Source organism: Sus scrofa, chromosome 6 (assembly GCF_054392235.1).
Source record: "Sus scrofa isolate SSC_HxYL_T2T_F1_AM1 chromosome 6, Sscrofa_HxYL_maternal_Yorkshire_Landrace_v2.0, whole genome shotgun sequence".
Lineage (NCBI taxonomy): Eukaryota > Metazoa > Chordata > Mammalia > Artiodactyla > Suidae > Sus > Sus scrofa.
Window position 1 is genome coordinate 162,233,005 of NC_139388.1, and position 19,565 is coordinate 162,252,569.

At 51.5% G+C, this 19,565-nt stretch overlaps 1 protein-coding gene across 5 annotated transcripts in view; it reads right to left on the reverse strand.

Moving 5' to 3' along the window:
• ACOT11 (acyl-CoA thioesterase 11) overlaps positions 1-19,565 on the reverse strand; it is a 100,268-nt gene that overhangs the window by 49,071 nt on the left and 31,632 nt on the right. The window contains exon 1 of one of the 5 annotated variants that reach the window (XM_021096588.2): positions 13,826-14,053. The exons of 2 other annotated variants lie outside the window; for them this stretch is intronic. Coding sequence is in view for 1 of the 3 variants with exons in the window: in XM_021096585.2 (XP_020952244.2) it covers positions 7,726-7,788 (63 nt within the window). In the remaining 2 variants the exon portion in view is untranslated. Of the gene's footprint in view, positions 1-346; positions 452-7,725; positions 7,860-13,825; positions 14,054-19,565 lie in introns of those variants that run through there. 2 more of the 5 variants (XM_021096585.2, XM_021096587.2) reach the window with 2 other exon arrangements.

Here is a 19,565-nt window from a genome sequence, read left to right on the forward strand (position 1 = left end):
ACAGCAACGCCGGATCCTTAACCCACGGAGCAAGGCCAGGGATGGAACCCTCCTCCTCATGGATGCTAGTCAGGTTCGTTAACCAAACCGCTGAGCCACAAAAGGAACGCCTATGACTTCTATCTTGATATTCCCTTTCCTCTTTTGGGAAAGAGCTATCTGAAATACTGGCCCCTGGACCCATTATTAACTGAGGCTGGAAAGGGGCAGCCACTAACCCGGAACCAGCCGGATCGTTCTGACTCCAGACCCCCATCCCTCCCAGCGCCCTGGGGGGGCAGCATCACCAGAGAATGAGGGTCTCTCCGCACCCTCCCTAAGGGGTCCAAGGGAAATTGAGACCCACCTGGTCTGGCTCAGCCCTGGAGCAAGCTGGAAATCTGAGGCTGCTTTAGGAAGACTTGAAAGCCACTGCCCTTCCGCAGGGCCCCACCTGGCCAGGCCACACCCCCAGGGCGGATCACAGCCCCTTCTGGAGGTCACGAATAGAATGCCAAGGCGTGGAGAGGCCAGGGTTCAGCACCACCACTCAGCACCCTCTGGGGGCCACTGCAAGGGTGCTGCCAGCCAGCCAGCCTGCTGACTCCCTGGACTTTGAATAACCAGACAAGGTCAAGTGCTTACAGGCACTCTCTAGACTGTAAAGGGGGTGCACGTATAAAGAGATAAACTCCTTGAGGACAGGAGCAAGGCCACCTGCCTCTCTAGAGTCCCAGAGCCTCACAATAACTTTTTTCCCAGCTCTGCTGAAATACTAACATAGGAAGGAAGGGGGCAGGGCACAACCTTTCAAAGAATGACATAGCCATTGAAGATGTGACCAAAGCTAGTTAGAACCAATCGGGCCCAAGATGACAGAAGATCTGACATCCAAGGGACTTTAAGCCTCAGGATACACTCATTATAATACATTAGCATATGCTAAGTGACCCTCTCACAGGCACCATGACAGTTCCAAGGCCAATAAAGAGTGAGCAGTGGCCCAACTGCCGGAAACCCTCACCCCTTCTTCAAAATAATTAGGAGTTCCTGTCGTGGCTCAGTGGAAATGAATCTGACGAGCATCCGTGAGGACACAGGTTCAGTCCCTGGCCTTGATCAGTGGGTTAAGGATCCCGCTCTGCTGTGAGCTGTGGTATAAGTCACAGACACTACTCAGATCCTGCGTTGCTGTGGCTGTGGCGTAGGCTGGTGGCTACAGCTCCGATTCGACCCCTAGCCTGGGAACCTCCATATGCCACGGGAGCAGTCCTAGAAAAGACAAAAAGATAAAAAAAAAAAAAAAAAGAAAGAAAGAAAGAAAGAAAAAAAGATAAGATATCATTAACTACAGTCACCATGTTGTACTTTAGGCCTCCTGAACTCATTCATCTTTTAACTGAAAGTTTGCACTTTTTTTTTTCTTTTTACTGCTACACCTGCAGCATATGGACGTTCTCAGAGTAGGAGTTGAATCGGAGCTGCAGCTGCTGGCCTAACCCACACCCATACCCATAGCCATGTGAGATCTGAGCCATATCTGTCACCTACGCTGCAGCTTTCGGCCACACTGGATCCTCAGACCAAGGAGCAAGGCTAGGGATCGAACCCGCATCCTCACAGACACTCTATCGGGTTCTTTACCTGCTGAGCCACAATAGGAACTGCTGGAAGTGTGCACTCCTTGACTAGCCTCTCCCCCCACCCCACCTCCCACTATACTTTTTTAAGCGCCTACTATGTTCCAGGCATTTATATATATTATATAATGGCTTTATTCCATAATATCATTTAATCCCCACCAAAATCCTAGGGACAATTATGCCTCTTGCATAGAAAAGGGAACTGAGACCCAGGCCAGCTGAGGGCTCACGGCTCTGGGCGGTGGGAGAGGGATTTCGCTTTTCTCACTACCACAGCTCTTTCTTTCTTTCTTTCTTTGGCCATGCCCAGGCATGCAGAAGTTCCTGGGCCAGCAGCAATCCCAGCCACTGCAGTGACAATGCCAGATTCTTTCTTTGTTTTCTTTTAGGGCTGTACCTGCAGCAGGTGGAAGTTCCCAGGCCAGGGGTGGAATCGGAGCTGCAGCTATAGCAACTCGGGATCCAAGCCACATCTGCAACCTACACCCCAGCTCAAGGCAATGCCGGATCCTTAACCCACTGAGTGAGGCCAGGGATCAAACCCACATCTTCTTGGATACTAATCGGGTTCATAACCCCCTGAGGCACAAGAGGAACTCTGCAACCCCAGATTCGTCACCTCCAGCAGGAAACTCTCTAACACAGCTCTTTCCGCTCACTCACTAGTCTTCTTCTCCAAAAGAGATGCTCCATACTTAATGTCTACTGACATGAATTAACGTCTGCCTTGCTGAGAGCAGATTATTACTAATGAAGAAGTCGCGGGCAGGATATCAAGTGGGCAAGGGGGCTAGGGAGGAACTCCTCAAGGGGTCATTGCCAAATGTTCTCCCCCTTCCTTGGGAAGGAGATTTTTCCCACATCTCATGTACAGGTGCCTCTGCCTGGACCATGCTTCCCAGCCTGGAAAAGTTTTCAAGGCTGAGCTGAGCCACCCCCGGGAAGACCGTCCTCTCCCCTAGGCTGTGAGGGGCCAGCTCTGGGCTTCCCTCTGTCTCAGCCTGGGCACACTGTACTGTCGCTGTTGGTTGGTACCTCTCTCTGTCTCCCCATCCGCCTGGGGGCACCTGAGGACAGGTCCAGTCTGACTCATCCCTGTGTCCCCAAAACACCGGACTCTGCTACTTTCCATTACTGCCCTGATGCCACCTCCTACGCATGAGGAGGCTGCTTCTGGGAATGGCGGGAGCATGCAGGCCTGTGGCCAGGGAGCTGGCAGAGGACCCAGCCAGCAGCACCATCTGTCCCTGGAGTCACGGGATAGAGCAGGCACAAGGCAGAGGTGTCAGTTCCTCGGCACAGCCAGGTCGGCCCAGGACAAGGAGAAAAGCCACACTCCCAGGGCAACGGCCCAGCTGTAGCTTAGTATCAGACAAGCCTTCAAATTCTCTAACCAGCTCAAAGTGACTCAATGCCAGAGCCTTAGTCTTCTTAGCTGTGAAGCTAGATGGATACTGCTAGTAGCCTTTAGAGCTCTCAGGAAATTTAGATGTGCTAACAGCAGGTGCTCAACAAAAAGCATTTTTACCATCTCATCTGACCAACCAACCCTGCCATTGGCCCACTGAGGAAACTGAAGTCCAGATGAAATAAATGGAAAGAAAAGAACCAATATGGAGTTCCCGTCATGGTTCAGTGGTTAACAAGCCTGACCAATATCCATGAGGACGCGGGTTCAAGCCCTGGCCTTGTTCAGTGGGTTAAGGATTCACAGTCGCCTCTGTGGTGTAGGTGGCAGGCGTGGCTTGGATTTGGCGTTGCTGTGGCTGTGGTGTAGGCCGGCAGCTACAGCTCCAATTCGCCCTCTAGCCTGGGAACCTCCACATGCCATGGGTGCAGCCCTAAAAAGTCAAAAGACAAAAAAAGAAAGAAAGAGAGAGAGAGAGAGAGGGAGGGAGGGAGGGGAAGGGGGAGAGAGGGAGAGAGAGAGAGAGAGAGAGAGAGAGAGAGAGAGAGAGGGAGAGAGAAAGAAAGAAAGAAAGAAAGAAAGAAAGAAAGAAAGAAAGAAAGAAAGAAAGGAAGGAAGGAAGGAAGGAAGACAGACAGAAAGAGAGAGAAAGAAAGAAAAAGAAAAGAACCAATATTTACTGCGGCCAGTTACATGCCAAGTTCTACACTGGTCCATGGTCTTTAAACTTGCCAATGATCTAGCAAGATCTGCAGGAACAGACCTGGTTCACGGATGAGAAATTGGGTCTACAGGAGTGAAGTGAGTTAAGGTCTCTAAGGCAGTTATCTGGACTCTAACCACAGTCCAGCAGAGCAGGTAAGCAGCAAGTTAAAGATCCAGGGTTGTCCCAGCTGTGGCACAGGTTGCAACTGTGGCTTAAATCTGATCCCTGGCCCTGGGAACTACATATGCAATGGGGCAGCCAAAAAAAAATTTAAAAATCCTGGGAGCAGCAGGATGGGGGGTTTGACGGGGAATGGTGGCTGAGCCGGATTTGGAAGGCTGGTGTGTCCTCCAAACAGAGGAAGAACAGGAGTTCCCATCATGGTTCAGTGGTAACGAACCCAACTAGCATCCATCAGGATGTGAGTTTGATCCCTGGCCTCACTCAGTGGGTTAAGGATCTGGCATTGCTGTGGCTGTGGCGTAGGCTGGCCGCTGCAGCTCCAGTTCGACTCCTAGCCTGGCAACCTCCTTATGCCACAGGTGCAGCCCTAAAAAGCAAAAAAGAAAAAGAAAAAAAAAAAAAAAGATGAAGGACAAGGTCATCTACCCAAGGCTGAGACTGGGGTTTGACTATGGCTCCCACATAGGCTGAAACTAAATGTCTGAGTCTCGCCTCCTCCTCCAAGAAGCCCCCTCTGAGCCCCCTTGGCCACTTCTCCATTCACTAGTTTTTGTGCTCCTGTGGCATGAGCGGCACGGCACTTTACATGCACAGGTCTCAGTTTCTTCACCACACAGCAGGTTCCTCGAGGGAGCCAGGCCCCTGCTTTTCACCGTCAGGTTCAAGCTCAAGGTGTTGCACAAACCCTTCACAAACATCCACGGCCTTCCAGCATGACCTTCGGCAAGTCCTTAAGCGCTCTCAGCTTGTTTATAGCTGAGGACATGGAGATGATGACAGCACCCATCTCACAAAGAACTGAGCGAGTTAATAGACTCAAAGCACCTCGTGTGGCGCCTCGTGTGGTCAGTTGCATGAGGTTTGCCTCTACTGTCATCTCTATAAAACAGTGATAAAGATACCTCCCTCCCCACTGCCTTCTCCCCAGTTACTGACGAGGATCAGTGGGGAAAGAGTCATGAAAGCTTAAAGATGACAGGGCACAAGAGAAGACACAGAGAGCCCCACTCGCCTGCAAGATGCTCTCTACCCTGCGCTCAGGGCACAGGAGCAAGAGGCCCTGCTGCTCAGATCCCATCCTTGGCCTCACTGACAACCTGTCTGGGCCCAGGGGTTCATTACTCATTCCCTCGGGCTCCGGCCAGGTCCATCCCTGTGCTGGGCGCACCAAGAGCAGCCTCGTGGAACTCACGGGCCGGTGAGAGAGGGAGATGTGTAAGTTCACCACCCAATCCAGGGCTTGCTGTGTCGAGAGACATCTGGGAAGTCTTTCCGGAGGAGGTGGCATCTGAGCTGAGGTCTCAGAAGAAACTTTCCAGGGAGACAAGTTAGTGGGGGGGGGGAAGATGCCTGGGAGGGGGTGGTCACTCTAGCAGAAAGTACAACAGTCCAGAGGAAGGAACGGCGGTGGTACGTGGAGGCAGTGGCAAGCTGTTGAGTACGGCTGCTATACTGAATGCAGAGGTGCCGGGCAGGTGGGATAGGAGGGACAGGTGGCCCAGGGGACAGATCACCAAGATCTGGTTGTGTCAGGTAAGGAATGTGAACGTGAATGGGAAGGCAGCCTCTGAGCAGGTGAGGAATAATTACGTTTGCCTTTTATTATTTTCCCCCCCTCTTTTTAGGGCTGCACCCACAGCATATGGAAGTTCCCAGGCTAGGGAATCAGAGCTGCAACTGCCGGCCTATCCCACAGCCATGGCAACGCAGGATCCGAGCCACATCTGTGATCTACGCTGCAGCTTGCGGCAGTGGATCCTTAACTCACTGAGCGAGGCCAGAGATCGAACCCGCATCCTCATGGATACGAGTGACAGGGATGGAGTAGGTACAGGTAGTTGTAGAAGTCCCAGCAAAGGACCATAGAGAGAGAGGGAAATCTAGGGAACTTTGGGAGATCACTGTAAGTTAATAAATTGCTCAAAAAAGCCATCGGAATGAGGCAGCCCTTGAGATCCTGCTGTGTAGCACTAGGAACTACGTCCAGTCCCTTGTGATGGAGCATGATAATGAGAGAAAAAAGAACCCATACATGTATGTGTAACTGGGTCACCATGCTGTACAGTAGAAAATTGACAGAACACTGTAAACCAGCTATAATGGAAAAAAATTAAAAATCATTACATAAAAAAATTTTTTAAAAAGAAGGAGGCAGGCTTGCTTGACCAGTGGTGGCACGAGACATCGGTGGGGGGTGGCGCGAGGCCTGCATTCAGAATCAGACCAAGGGCAGGAGTTTGAGGACCGCCCTTCGGCTGATGTGTATACACACCTTATCGGATGCTAAGGAGGAACTACTGCTCCAAGAAAGAGCAAGAGGTGGTCTTTTCCGACCCCCACTCCCCTTGGAGGATAAAACTGTAGCCCACCGGATGCTTGGGGCAGGGCCTCCTCACCTGCCCTCTTGCACCTCTTACGAGTATCCTATCCTAATAAATCTATTTCTTGCCTATCACTCTGTCTCTAGCTAAATTCCTTCTGCGAGGAGGCATGAACCTGTGAGTCCAGTCACTGGGTGAGTGATTCTAATTTAAAACCATGGGTTCAAGTCCTAGTCTGTGTTCTGGCTGGGTTCAGGTGGTTACGGCTGTCCGTTTCACCAGTCAGGTTCTTTTTTTTTTTTGTCTTTTTGCCTTTTCTAGGGCCGCTTCCCACGGCATATGGAGGTTCCCAGGCTAGGGGTCTAATCGGAGCTCTAGCCACTGGCCTACACCAGAGCCACAACAACGCGGGATCCGAGCCGCGTCTGCAACCTACACCACAGCTCACGGCAATGCCGGGTCCTTAACCCACACTGAGCAAGGCCAGGGATCGAACCCGCAACCTCATGGTTCCTAGTCGGATTTGTTAACCACTGAGCCACAATGGGAACTCCACTAGTTGGGTTCTTAACCCACTGAGCCACAACAGGAACTCCACATTTGCCTTTTAGAAGCATCCCTCCAGCAGAGAGTGGATTGGAGGGGTGGACGTGGGATGGGGAAGCAGGGAAGGGAAGGTGCTCTGGGCCAGGTGAGGACAGTGTGGCAGGGGCTGAGTGGCGGTCACACAGGTGGAGGGAGGGGGAGGAGGAGACATGTCTTTATTTGCCCCTGCCGCTTTTAAAAGGCTTTTCCCTTTTTCCTCTTTAGAGGACATTCGCTCTCCACCCAGCACAGCACCGTCTTTCCTGAACCTTCTCCATTCAGCAGATCAAAGGCCCCCCGCCAGGCACCGCTGAGCCCTTGGGTCTGTCTCAAACCTCAGCATTTAATCTCAGCTCCAAGAGGTTCCAGGAAACATTCCCTGTGAGGTCACCTTGCAGGACACCTTGCCAGCAGCCCTCGCTTGGTCCTGCACATGCTCTCCCAAAGAGGTCATTGTCCCCGAGAACCCCGGCTTCACCCTGACACACTCACTCACTCCTACCCACAACCGCAGCCTGTAACTTGCAGCCTTCGAGTCCTGAACCCTGAGAGCAAAACACCCCAGAGCCGCAGAGAGTCGGGCAAAAATCGGCACAGAACTGCGGGGAGAGACGCCCGCCCCCAGCACTGAATTCCAGACGCAAACAACTCGCCAAAGACGAGTCCGCTCCACGGAGTCCGCCCCCGGGGGGAGAGCTCAGGGCCCCTGGGGCTTGTTCGCGGATTGTTGCTTCTCATGATCCAGCTGGGGAGCTGCAGAGAGAGCTAGCAAATGGCCCGAGCAAAGTGACAGCCAAGAGGTCGAACTTCTGACTTAAAGCGGAAACCAGCCTCCATCCGCCCGGGACCCTCCCCGCCGCCTCCGACCCGCCCCCAGCCCACCCTCCGTTCCCTCCCTACCCTTCGCAGGTGATTTCCCACATTCTGGAGCATGGCTGCCCGGACCCCGCGGCCTGGTCGCATAGACGCCTGTCGCACTGGTCTCCTGAGCGACCGCGGCCCCGGCTCCCAAGGAAGCAGGTCCGCAGCTCCTCCCGCCGCTCCTCCCCAGCCCCCGTCGGCCCCTCCTGAGCGCAGCTGTTATCACCGCCTTTCCTCCGAGTGCCCTCGGCCCCCCTTCCCCTAGAGCCCTGCACAGAGGCTGCAGCCGAGGGACGGAGGCTGCCAGCTGGGCCACAGCCACATCAGGGGGCCCTGTGCCTGCCCACCGGGCACCTAGCCAGACACTGACTGCACCTCCAGCCACAGCCAAAGTTGGTCACCCCACTTCCAGCCTCCCCACAGGGCCTCTGGCTTGGGGCTGGCTCTGGCCCCAGCCAGTGAGACAGGCTAGACAGGCACCAAGTTTCCACCCGTCCACAGGGGGTCAGGCCGGAAGGTGGCAGGAAGCCAGGGAGCTGCCAGCGGCCTCCCAGACCAGTACCAGGCCCACCTGCTAGGACTCTTCATCTGGGGGAACACCACCCCACCGCTCCAGCCTGCCAGCCTCCAGCAGCTGGCCAGGGACAGGACACACCCCCTCACTTCCTTAAAATAGGTGGGGAGACTTTTCTAAAAGTGGCGCCTGCTAAATTCCCCCCATTGGCTCCCCTGGGCATCCACGGCAGCCCCCCGGTTGCCCCCACTGTCTAAAAGATCACCAGGATTTTTCCTTCCCCCTCTCACTTCTGCAAGAGACGTCGTGAAGTGGCCTGGACACTCACGCTGGACTTCTTCTGACCGGGCAATAAAATCAAGTGCTTGGTGGTTAAGGGAAGAAGGAGGGGCGCAGAATCCAGGCAGAGAGCCGGGATGGACAAGCGGATGGTGAATGATAATGGGCACCTCACAATAGCCCAGCATCTACTGTGTGCCAGCCCTCGCTATGTGCTCATTCCAACCTCCCGCCCCCCAGAAGGTGGCTTGGGGAGAGTAGGTGAGGTGCCCCAGCTGGCACAGCTTTTGGGCGCAGAGCTGTGCCGGAAGAGGTCAGCCCGATTCTGAAGCCTCTGCCCTCTCCTCTGCCCCTCATTGCCTCTCGTTCACACTTCACACCCCTAATAATGTCTCCCCCTGGGCCTGAGACACCCTGGTTCTGGGCCTGTTTCTTTCACTAATGTGCTGTGTGACCTGGGGCAAGTTTCCTCCTCTCTCTGGGCCTCCCTGTTCTAGGAGTAAAGTCTCTAATGTCCATCGCTGTAAGCTCAAGGCGTTCCCTTCAAAGAGTTTATGGTCTGTCAACACTTCAGTGTCTACAAATGAAAAATTAAAGTCCCACCTTAAGGATGGCAAGATGGGGAGGTCCCGTCGTGGTGCAGTGGAAACAAATCCGACTAGCAGCCATGAGGTTCTGGGTTCGATCCCTGGCCTCACTCAGTGGGTTAAGGATCTGGCGTTTCTGTGAGCTGTGGTGTAGGTCACAGACATGGCCCGAGTTGCTGTGACTGTGGTATAGGCTGGCAGCTCTAGCTCTGATTGGACCCCTAGCCTGGGAACCTCCATATGCTGTGGGTGTGGCCCTAAAAAGTAAAAAAATTAAAAAAAAAAAAGATGGCAAGATGGTCCAAGAATGGCGCTGAGGGTTGAGGCAATCCAGGAGGCGTCCTGGAGGAGGTAATGTGAGAAGACTGAATGGGCTTGGATAGGCTGAGAAGAGGGGTGAGGTGGGGCCTAATGGGAACAGAACAGGATGCAGTCCTAGACAGAGAGGATCTTCATTCTGCAAAAAAAAAAAAGCAGGAATCGAGCATGGAGGGCCTCGAACGCCAGGCAACAGGGTTTAGGCATCAAGGAGCCTCTGAGGTTGAAGAACACGCTCGACGTGATAAGGTCCAGGTGACGTGAAGAGGACAAGCGTCATGAGACCTTTCTGGACAAGTAAGGAAACCAGCCCAGACAGAAGACAGCTCATCTCACTGGATCCCAATCTCAGCGGATAAGGCAGGCAGTGAGGACAACGGCAAGGTCCCCACCGTGCAGATGAGGGGGTGGAAACCCAGGGAGCTCCTGGTTCCCGACCCTCTCCTCTCTCTAGAGATGTCTGCAGTCAGACTCACTGGACTCAGTCCAGCGTCCCCCCCCCCCCATCTTACAGATGGACATACTGAGGCCCAGGGATGAAAAGTGAGCCAACCAAAGTCACGCAGGGAGGAGGTTGTCCAGAAGCACCACTTTGAACCTCAAGTCTAGAGCCCTGTCCACCCCATACCACAACAAGGCATAAAGTAAGGAAGGCTTCAGTTCAACTTAGAAGAGGACTTGCAGCAAGGCTGAATCAATCTACTTAACCTCAGAAACCTGATGTTTCTGCAGAGGCCCCTCCAGCCCACAAAGGGCTCCCTCCCCTTGGCTATTTATTGCAGAACTAAATCTTGAGTCTCTTCAGCTGCTCTATTCCATCTGTTACTCCAGTGAATATTTCCATGGGGGTCTGTCTCCCCTTCCCGGCGCACCTGGAAGCCCCCTAATGGCAGAAACCACATCTCACTCATCTCTGTGCCTCTCCCCCCAGCCCCCAGACCAGGGCCCTAAATGCAGAAGGCATGAAATGCACCTGATGAATCCTAACCCCGGAAAAGCAAATCGAGAAGAAGTCTTAAGTGATAGCTAGGTCAGTGGTTTTCCAACTCCAGCCTGCATCAGACTCACCCTGACAGCTTTTTTTTTTTGTCTTTTGGCCTTTTCTAGGGCCGCTTCCACGGCATATGGAGGTTCCCAGGCTAGGGGTCGAATCGGAGCTGTAGCCACCAGCCTACACCACAGCCACAGCAACGTGGGATCCGAGCCGCATCTGCAACCTGCACCACAGCTCACAGCAACACCAGATCCTTAACCCACTAAGCAAGGCCAGGGACCGAACCCGCAACCTCATGGTTCCTAGTCGGATCCGTTAACTGCCGAGCCACGACAGGACCTCCCTGACGGCTTATTAAAACACAGATTGCTGAGACCCATCACCAGCAGAGCTTTCGTAGAGCCAAAGAATTTGCATGGCTAATAAAATCGCAAGTGATGCTGAAGCTGCTGGTCCAGGGACCACCCTTTGAGAACCAGGAAACTAGGTCAGTCCTCTCACTTCAAGCTGGGGAGCATGATTCCCAGAGGTTTTTAAAGACGGCAGTTGACAGTCTATCACTGTCATCATTGTCACAATCATTGCTGTCCTCATCATCGTCATTTTACCCTGTCATGGTAGCCCTTCTGACCTGCCCAGCACTGTGCAAGCACTTAGTGTCCATTACTGTCTCTGGACTTGCCCCTAAGAGGAAGGTACTGTGATTCCTATTCCCCCCAAGAGGAAAGGACAGAGGCAAAGGGTCATTTGTTCAAAGCCACACAGTGAATAAGAGTTAGCAGTAGAATTTGCACCCTGATCTAGGTCCAGAGCCCAGAAGCTTAACCATCACTCTATACAGTCTGCTTATAGCCTATGCTGACCAAGGAATTCTCGCGAGGTTCCCAAATCTAGCAGGCCCATTTCTGGTGCTGGATGAGCTTGTGATGCCCTCAACCCAAAGGCCTGGTCCATGTCTGGAGGAAAACTGCCTCTTAAGCCCTGTGAACCTGGTGTATTTTCTCCCACAAACACTTTTTTTTCTTGTTGTTTGTTTCTGTTTTGTTTTTGCTTTTTAGGGCCACCCCCACGGCATATGGAGGTTCCCAGGCCAGGGGTCGAATTGGAGCTGCAGCTGCCGGCCTACGCCACAGCCTCAGCAACTCGGTATCTGAGCTGCATCTGCAACCTATAGCACAGCTTGTGGCCACGCTGGATTCTTAACTCCCTGAGTGAAGCCAGGGATCAAACCCACATCATCATGGATACTAGCTGGGTTCTTAACCCACTGAGCCACAGTGGGAACTCCCCACAAATACTTCTTTTCCCACATTACATCCTTCATCTGGCCCCACCGATAGGGCCTTCCTGGCTGGTGGACAAATATCTGTATTAATTCTGCAGATCCGTGTCTCACTCTGCCCCCCACTCCATGACAAAACACAATGAAACAATCTCCATTCCTAAGCCATGGTGATACTGGGGGTTGTCACCCTCAGGCATGGGTCTGCTCCCCCATCAGACTGGCAGCACGCAGGTGCAGGGACCTCATCTGTGTCCTCTGAGTCCTCAGCACAGGACCTGCCCGGAGCAAGAGGTTAGTGACTTAAGCGATGAATGAATGAATGGGCGTAAGAATACCTGAGGGAATGAGTGAGTGAATAAATAACCCAGCTCCCAGGAGTTCCCTCTGCCGGAACTTACGGCCTTCCCAGATAGGACCACAGACTCTCTGGGGGGGAGGGCACCTCTGACACCTCCGGCTTTCAGCACTGTCCCCGCTGAACCCCTAGGGCCGGAACCTGCAGCTCTTCCCTCTTCACACGCACAGCACACCTAGTGGCTCCACCTCCATTTACATACCTCCAAGACTGAAGAACTCACTCCGCCTAAGGCCGCCTGTACATTAAAGAGCACTAGTATCCTCAGAGACGTTACCACGATCCCTAGCCACAGGGATAAAGCCACCACCTCAGGACCAAGGCTCTGGGCTCCTCAGAACGAAGCTGCTGCCCTGGCCTGTGACAGCTGGCAGAGACGGCGGGGGAGCACACAGCCTGGTCTCTGGTCTCCCTGTCCAGACTTATTTCTTCTAATCCCCCTCAGGCCATGAACAAAGTATTTTCATACACTTGGGCTTTTTTTTTTTTTTTTTTGGCTTTTGGTCTTTTCTAGGGCTGCACCCACAGCATATGGAGGTTCCCAGGCTAGAGGTCCAATCGGAGCTGTAACTGCCGGCCTAAGCCACAGCCACAGCCATGCCAGATCCGAGCTGCTTCTGCAACCTACACCACAGCTCACGGCAATGCCAGGTCCTTAACCCACTAGGCAAGGCCAGGGATTGAACCTGTAACCTCATGGTTCCTAGTCGGATTCGTTAACCACTGCGCCACGATGGGAACTCCCAGATGGTGTTGATTCATCAGAGTATCCTGCCCCCTCTCACTGTACTCTCAGGTCCTTGAACACAGTAGCTGCTCAGTAAGCGTCTAGAGAATGAGGGAGTGAGTAATGGAACGGGAAGGAGCAAGGGAACGTGTGAGTGAATGGAAGTAACCGCACGAGTAAATGCATCATCAAAGCAGTGGATGAAGGAATGGCACTGTGCTCTCCTGTTCTCCAAACTAAGACCAGCCCTTCCCCTGGGGCTCCTGGGGATCGGCACGGCAGAATAAGGGAAGTTGTGGGATAAATGGGGAGGGGGCAGGAGGGAGGAACAAAGGAAGGGGGTTGGTGGAACCAGCGAGAGAGGAAGTAGAGGTGCCTTCATTGTTTCAAAGCCAGGCCCCCCCTTAGAAGCACAGCCATTTATGCACAAGCTGGGCAAGAGCAGGGAGAAGCCCAGTGAATGGTCCCGGAGGAGAGAAGACACCGCGGCGGGGGATGGAGCGGAGGAATGCCTACAAGTCTGAGGCCAGGGGCATGCGGGATGCGTGAGCTACGTGCCGGACCTATCCAGCCAGGCCTGAGCTCTATCCTGCCAACAGCTCAAATGTGCTCTGCCTCGCCCTCTCCCACCACCTCCTCTTGCAGGAGCTGAACCCCATTCCTTGGCCCAAATGCTGAGGGTCTAGACCCAGCCTGACTCCCAGGATTGGGCCCTTGCCACGGACTTGTTCACCCACAGACTGGGACTCCTCCACCCCACCCCATGCCAGAGTGAGTCACCCCTGGGCTTTTGCGCTCCTGGGCACTGCCCAGGGCCAGCCTCCCTCACCCTAGTGAGAGGCCCACCCATCCCAGCTCAGACCCCAGGATGCTTCACGTCCCAGCCGGCCCAAGCAAGAGAGCTGCCGGCCACCACCTGGCTTATGCAGAGCCGGTCCTAAGGCAGAGGCAGGCAGATCTGCCTGGAGAGGGTGCCGGGGCCCGAGGCGGGGGCAGCAGCAGGAGGATCCCAGGAAACGCGGAAATGTCCCTCGGGTGATTAGGCGGTGGGGGAGGGGCTGCGGGCGGCAGGAGTCTTACCCCAGTGGTGGGACCCTCTAGACCCAACAGCTTGCAGGGCGGAGGCGGGGAGCCTGCTGCGGACGTCGGAGAAGCGGGTCTGTGGGGAGAGGCTCAGCAACGCTCCCCCCTCCCCCCCACACACGCACGAAGTCCCAGAGCAGCCCCTGGTGGGGGCGGCTGCAGGAGGCACAGGAAGAGGGCAGAGGCACAGGCAGGAGCGGTCCAGGCCAGTTCCTGGACGAGTCTGGTCCCCTCCCCTCTCCCGGCCAGGTGGGTGGGGCGGCCCTGGGGCTGCCGAGGGCCTGCGGATCACAAAGAGCTGGGCCACCGGGAGTGGCGCCAGACACTCCGCCCCCCACGAGGCATCAATCCTGGGACACCCGGCAGAGGCGGAAACGCGGGTGGCAAGACCAGGCGGGGAGATAGAGGTGGAGCCAGACAGACGCCTGGGTTTGAGAGCTGCCTCCCTGCCCCGTCATTTCTAAACCCTTACAGTTTTCATTGAAAAGTAATAATGCTAGTCATTCGTTCACACCTTATTGAACACCTACTATGTGCTGAACACAGAGCTAGGTGCTGGGATGTTGTGAACAGGACACACTAGCCTTGCCTTTATGGGCATTGATAGAAAAAAATTAAAATGGAGTTCCCGTCATGGCTCAGTAGTTAACGAATGTGACTAGGAACCATGAGGTTGCGGGTTCGGTCCCTGGCCTTGCTCAGTGGGTTAAGGGTCCAGTGTTGCCATGAGCTGTGGTGTAGGTCGCAGACACAGCTCGATCCTGTGTTGCTGTGGCTCTGGTGTAGGCCGGCGGCTACAGCTCTGATTCGACCCTTTGCCTGGGATCCTCCATATGCCATGGGAGTGGCCCAAGAAATGGCAAAAAGACAAAAAAAAAAAAAAAAAAGAAAGAAAGAAAAAAGAAAAAAATTAAAATGGACAGTTCAGAAGAGAAAAAGAAAATGAATACCTCCCATGATCTCTTCACTCGGGGAGAATCACTGCTAATATTTTCTGAGTGTGTGCTTCCAGCCAGACTAGAGCCGAAAGACATAAAGATCCTGAGGGAGAAACGGAGGCTCCCCCCAACCCGCTCCCCCGTGTATGAGCACATATGTCATATGATATGATATGAAATATATGATATGATCATAGGCACAAAAGAGCTTCCTGAAAGACTCTCCATCAGGACTCATGTTTGGGATGCAGGCTCATCTGGCAGACCTGGAAGGGACCTTGGCAGAGGGTGCTGGTGGTCCCTGAAAGACCACTATCACAGGATGAGGAATTTGGCAGGGACAGTGTGTCCCACACCAGACCAGAAAGTGGGAGAGATCAGTCATTCCTGACACCTCCCAGAGGCTGCTAGACACCTGCCCAGACCCCCTGAACACAGAGGGTTGCCATGCTGGGCTCCCCACACCTGGGGTCCAAGCAGCTCTACTCTGGGGACATCTGGCTGGGTAACGAGATGGGGAACTTCCGTCATCATTTGGCTCCTGGAGCGTCCTAAGCTGTGGGCATCAGGGCTGAAATGGTGGGCACCCCGTGCGTGGGGCTTTGGCACAACCTGGACAGTAACCCGGGCCTATCTCTGGCTCAGCCAGCAGCATTCGCGCAGGAGCCTCAGCTCAGCAGAGGCCCCAGGTGTCCACAACATCAAATGACATCTGAGACGGCCTTCCGCGTGCAGTGCATTTGGGAACACCCAGAAACACACGGGACAGGTGGCCTTTGCAGGGAAGGGGAACTCCCGCACAGGCAAGGATGGCTCTGGGCCGGCCCAAACCGTGGTTTCATTTTAATGAGATATTATTTGTAATCAAATGATGGATCCTGCAGATATTCAGATAATCTTTGGAAAAAGTGGCCCTACTGGACATAGTGTTTTATAATCTGCTTTTTTTTCCCCCCTCTCAACCATTATCATAAATATCTTTCCATCATTTTTATTGCTACATAGTATTTCTCTCCTTATGAACCGATTCGAATTTATTTAACCAAACTTTTGCAGCTTATTTTTGTAGTTTTATTGAAATATCATTATGTATAAGAAACTGCCCATCTTTAAAGTCTACAACTGGATGAGTTTTGTCATATGTATCACATGTATGAATATCTATTCATGACATCACAACAATCAAGGTCCTGAAGATATTCATCAACCCTGCAGTTTCCTGACGGCCCTTGATAATTTCTTCCTCGGCTTCACACTGTTCCCTCCCCCACTGCCCCAGGCACAAACTAATCTGCCTCTGTCACTAGATTAATTTACATTGTGTAGAATTCTATATAAATGGAATCATACAGTACGTATTCTTTTTTTGTCTCGTTTCATTCACTCGGCGTAATTATTTTGCAGTTCATATATACCGTGGCTTACATCAGTAATTTGTTCCTTTTTATTGCCGAGTAGAAAGTCACCATGTGGCTATACCACAGTTTGGTTATTCATTTACTTATCAGCGGACTTTGAGTTGTTTCTACGTCCTGACTATTATACAAATAAAGCTAATACGCACATATATGTTCATTTCTCTTAGGTAAATACGTAGGAGTAGAAAGCAGGTTTAACATTTTAAAACTGCCAAAATTTTTCCAAGATGGTAGTATCATTTCACATTCCCACCAGTAGTGTATGAGAATTCCAGTTCCTCTGTATCTTTGCCAGCACCGAGTTGGTCAGTTTAATCTTAGTCATTTCAATGGCTTCATAGCAGTATATCATTGTGGGCTGGAGTTCTATTTTCTTGTTCATTGATGAATAAGAGTACTTGAGCTGATCAAATATCAAGATTTTTTTTTTTTAGGGTCACACCTGCAGCATGTGGAAATTCAGAGGCCAGGGGTCGAAGCCTACACCACAGCCACAGCCACATCAGATCTGACCCTCATCTGCGACCTACACCAAAGTTTGTAGCAATGCCAGATCCCACTGATCGAGGCCAGGAATCCAACCTGCATCCTTATGGATATTAGTCAGGTTCTTAACCCTCTGAGCCACAATGGGAGCTCTAGTAGACTTTTTTTTTTTTTTTTTTTTGTCATTTGTCTTTATAGGGCTGCACCTGCGGCATATGGAAGTTTCCAGGCTAAGGGTCTAACAGAGCTGTTGCTGCTGGCCTACACCACAGCCACAGCAACGCCAGATCTAAGCCACCTCTGCGACCTACACCACAGCTCAAGGCAACACCGGATCCTTAACCCACTGAGCAAGGCCAGGGATTGAACCCTCAACCTCATGGTTCCTAGTAGCATTCATTTCCACTGCGCCACAATGGGAACTCCATTAGACTATTTTTTTGAGCGGTTTCAGATTTACAGAAAAAAACTGAACACAAAACATAAAGAATTTCCATGTGCTCCCTCCCTCCCTTGGTTTTTCCCCCATTATTAATATCTTGCCATAGCAGGGCAAGGTGATGAGCTAATACTGATACACTGGCATTTGCTAAATTCAGAGTTTATATGTTTGTGTTGTATATTCTATGAGTTCTGACAAACATCCATTTATTTGTTTACTTAAGACTTTAAAAAAAAAACTTTTTTAGAGCAGCTTTAGATTTACAACAAAATTGAGAGGGAGATACAAAGCTTTCCCATCTCTTCCCTACGCTACACATGCACAGCCTCCTCCATTATCAGCATCTCTCACCAGCATGTACCATTCTGGTAATGGACCATCTTTTTTTAAGCAAGGCTGAACCTACAGTGACATATCATAATTACCCAAAGTCCATTGTTTGTTTACCTTAGGCTTCATTCTTGGTGCTGCACATTCTATGGACTTGGACAAAAGTGTCATTTCATACGGAGCATTTTCACTGCCCCTCAAAGTCCTCTGTGTTCTGCCTACTTATCTCCCTACATCCCCCCACCCCCCAAGTCCTGGCAGCCACTGTTTTTTTGCTGCTTCCATAGTTTTGTCTTTTCTACAATGTCATATAGTTGGAGCCATACAGGACATGGCCTTTTCAGATTGCCATTTTTCACTTATGCATTTAAGCTTCCTCTATATCTTTCATGACTTGATAGCTTATTCCTTTTTAGTGCTAAATAATAGTTCATTGTCTGGATATCTTATAGTTTATTTATCCATTCACGGACCACAGGATATCTTGGTTGCTTCCGAGTTTTGGCAATTATGAATAAAGCTGCTATGGAGTTCCCTGGTGGCTCAGTGGCTTAAGGATCCAGTGTTGTCCCTGCTGGGGTGCAGGTTCAATCCCTGGACCAGGAAATTCTGCATGCTGAGGGTGCAGGGGGAAAAAAACTGCTATAAACATCCATGTGCAAGGTTTTGTGTAAACATAAGTTTCAACTCCTTTGAGCAAATACCAAGGAGTATGATTGCTGAATAATATGAGTATGTTTAGTATTGTAAGAAACCAAACTGTCCTCCACAGTGGTGGTACCATTGCCTTCCCACCAGCAACGGATGAGAGTCCCTATTGCTCCACAAGCTCCCCAGTATTTGGTGGTGTCAGCTTTCTGGATTTGCCATTCTAAAAGGTGTGCGGTAGCATCTTGCTTTAATTGGTATTTCCCTGATGACTGTGATGTGGCAATTCTTTTTTTTAGGGCCACACCCCCAGCATATGGAGGTTCCCAGGCTAGGGGTCCCATCGGAGCTACAGCTGCTGGCCTACACCACAGCCACAGCCACTCAGGATCTGAGCAACATCCTCGACTTACACCACAGCTCATGGCAACACCGACTCCTTAACCCACTGAGCAAGGCCAGGGATGGAACCCACATCCTCATGGATCCTAGTCTGGTTCATTTCCGCTGAGCCACAACAGAGAAATCCCTCTGTCTCATTTTTAATCAGGTTTTCTTATTGTTGAATTTTAAGAGTTCTTAGCATTGTTGGCTAAGTCCTTTATCAGATGCGTCTTTTGCAGCTATTTTCTCCCAGTCTGTGGCTTGTCTTCTAATTCTCATCAATCTATTTTTAATAATGTAATGAAGGAGTTCCCATCGTGGCGCAGTGGTTAACGAATCCAACTAGGAACCATGAGGTTGCGGGTTCGATCCTTGCCCTTGCTCAGTGGGTTGACGATCCGGCGTTGCCGTGAGCTGTGGTGTAGGTCGCAGACTCGGCTCGTATCCTGCGCTGCTGTGGCTCTGGCGTAGGCTGGCAGCTACAGCTCCGATTCGACCCCTAGCCTGGGAACCTCCATATGCCACAGGAGTGGCCCAAGAAATGGCAAAAAATAAAAAATAAAACTAAATAATAATAATAATAATAATGTAATGAAGACCCAAATTTCAGAGCCTTGGTGATAACTTTCATCTATCCATATCATCTTTCCCAACCTATGTCCCTCCCCAGCTCAGGGAATCACTGTCCCGCGTTTTGCATTTATCATTCTCTGGCTGGAGGAGAAGGTTTGTTGTTTTTCCATCACAAGTTGCTGTTATGAACATTCTCCTCCAGGACTCCCAGTGCAATACACGGAGCATATGCTTAGGAGCGGGGTTACACTTGGTAGGACTGCTGAGGCACAGGCTATGAAAATGTCCAATGTTTCAAAATAATAATAACTTGCCTCTCAAAGTGGTTGTATCCATTTGTACACCCACAAGCCACGTGTAAGCAATCCCATGATCCTTACTCATTCTACGTGTCAGGCTTCTGATGTGTGACAAAAGTTGTAAAACGACATTTTATTTATTTACTTATTTATTTTGTCTTTTGTCTTTTTTTTTTTTTTTTTTTTTTTTTTTTGTCTTTTTGCCTTTTCTAGGGCTGC